The sequence below is a fragment of the Orycteropus afer genome, unplaced genomic scaffold (assembly GCF_000298275.1).
Source record: "Orycteropus afer afer isolate SDZICR_OR568_19922 unplaced genomic scaffold, OryAfe1.0 scaffold00854, whole genome shotgun sequence".
Taxonomy (NCBI): Eukaryota; Metazoa; Chordata; class Mammalia; order Tubulidentata; family Orycteropodidae; genus Orycteropus; species Orycteropus afer.
In genome coordinates, this window is record NW_006922441.1 from 427,000 (window position 1) to 427,993 (window position 994).

The window sequence follows — 994 nt, forward strand, 5'->3', positions numbered from 1 at the left end:
AACTGCTCCATAGAGTTTTCAAGGAAGTTCCTCAGGCATTTCCCAAGTCCCCCTGTGTGCCAGGCTTGGTGCTAGGGCCCTGGGGCCATGACTGAGACCCCCCCCCAACCTCCAGCAGCTCCCAACCATGCGGGTGGAGAAACAAGGGGCAAACAGACCAGGAGAAGGCAAGGATGGTGTGAGTGCTCCTAACAGTGGCCCCCACTCAGTGAGGTCCCAGGGAGGGAGTGGCTAGGAACCTTGAGGGGACCAGTGCCAATTGTTGTGCTGGGTTTGAGAGCAGGACATAGTTGTCCCAGGCAAGCATGTGATGGGTTGGAGTGTAGGGGAAGTGCAGGGTGGCTCGCCTGTGGGATGAAAACTGGTAAGAGATTGGAGCCTCGAATGCCAAGCCCAGGGACCGGGACTCTATCCCGGGGGCACTGGGGAGCCAGGAAAGGACCGTGAGCAGAAAAAGGCAGGGTCAGCTCTTGGTGTAGAAAGATCCCTTGAGGACATGTGGAGGCTGGGAGGCTGGGGAGTAGGCTGGATTTAGGCAGGAAAAGAGGCTGGGCTGTGTGAACAGAAAAGACGACACAGCCTTTCTTCTCTCTTGGCCAGTAAGACCCTGGCACCCTGATCTCCCCCTTCCTGAACTCCACATCTTTATTCCCTGAAGTCAAACTGTCTTGTCTCTCAGCCTGCCCCAGAAACAATGTCCTAGAATGTGGTTGGAGGGAGCTCTTCCCAGTCACTCGGATGAGATTATCCGATCTGAATCCTGTTCTCTGGGAAGTCCCCTGAGAAGTCTACCCTGAGTCCTTCCTGCTGCAGGGTCAGGAGAGAGAGGAATCGAGGGCAGGCAGCCTGAGGAGCTGGGATCCTGCGTGTGACTGACCCCCTCCCCCTTGCCGACATCCACACGCAGGTGATTTACCTCGGCCGGAACCCCCGAGATGTGCTGGTCTCCTTCTATCATTATTCCAAGATCGCTGTGCAGTTGAAGGACCCTGGC

The 994-nt window shown here is 56.6% G+C and overlaps 1 protein-coding gene across 1 annotated transcript in view; it reads left to right on the forward strand.

The window, feature by feature from the left end:
• SULT2B1 (sulfotransferase family 2B member 1) overlaps positions 1 to 994 on the forward strand; it is a 46,012-nt gene that overhangs the window by 36,832 nt on the left and 8,186 nt on the right. Inside the window, exon 4 of the mRNA XM_007958112.1 lies at positions 908 to 992. Within this exon, the coding sequence (XP_007956303.1) occupies positions 908 to 992 (85 nt within the window). The remainder of the gene's footprint in view (positions 1 to 907; positions 993 to 994) is intronic.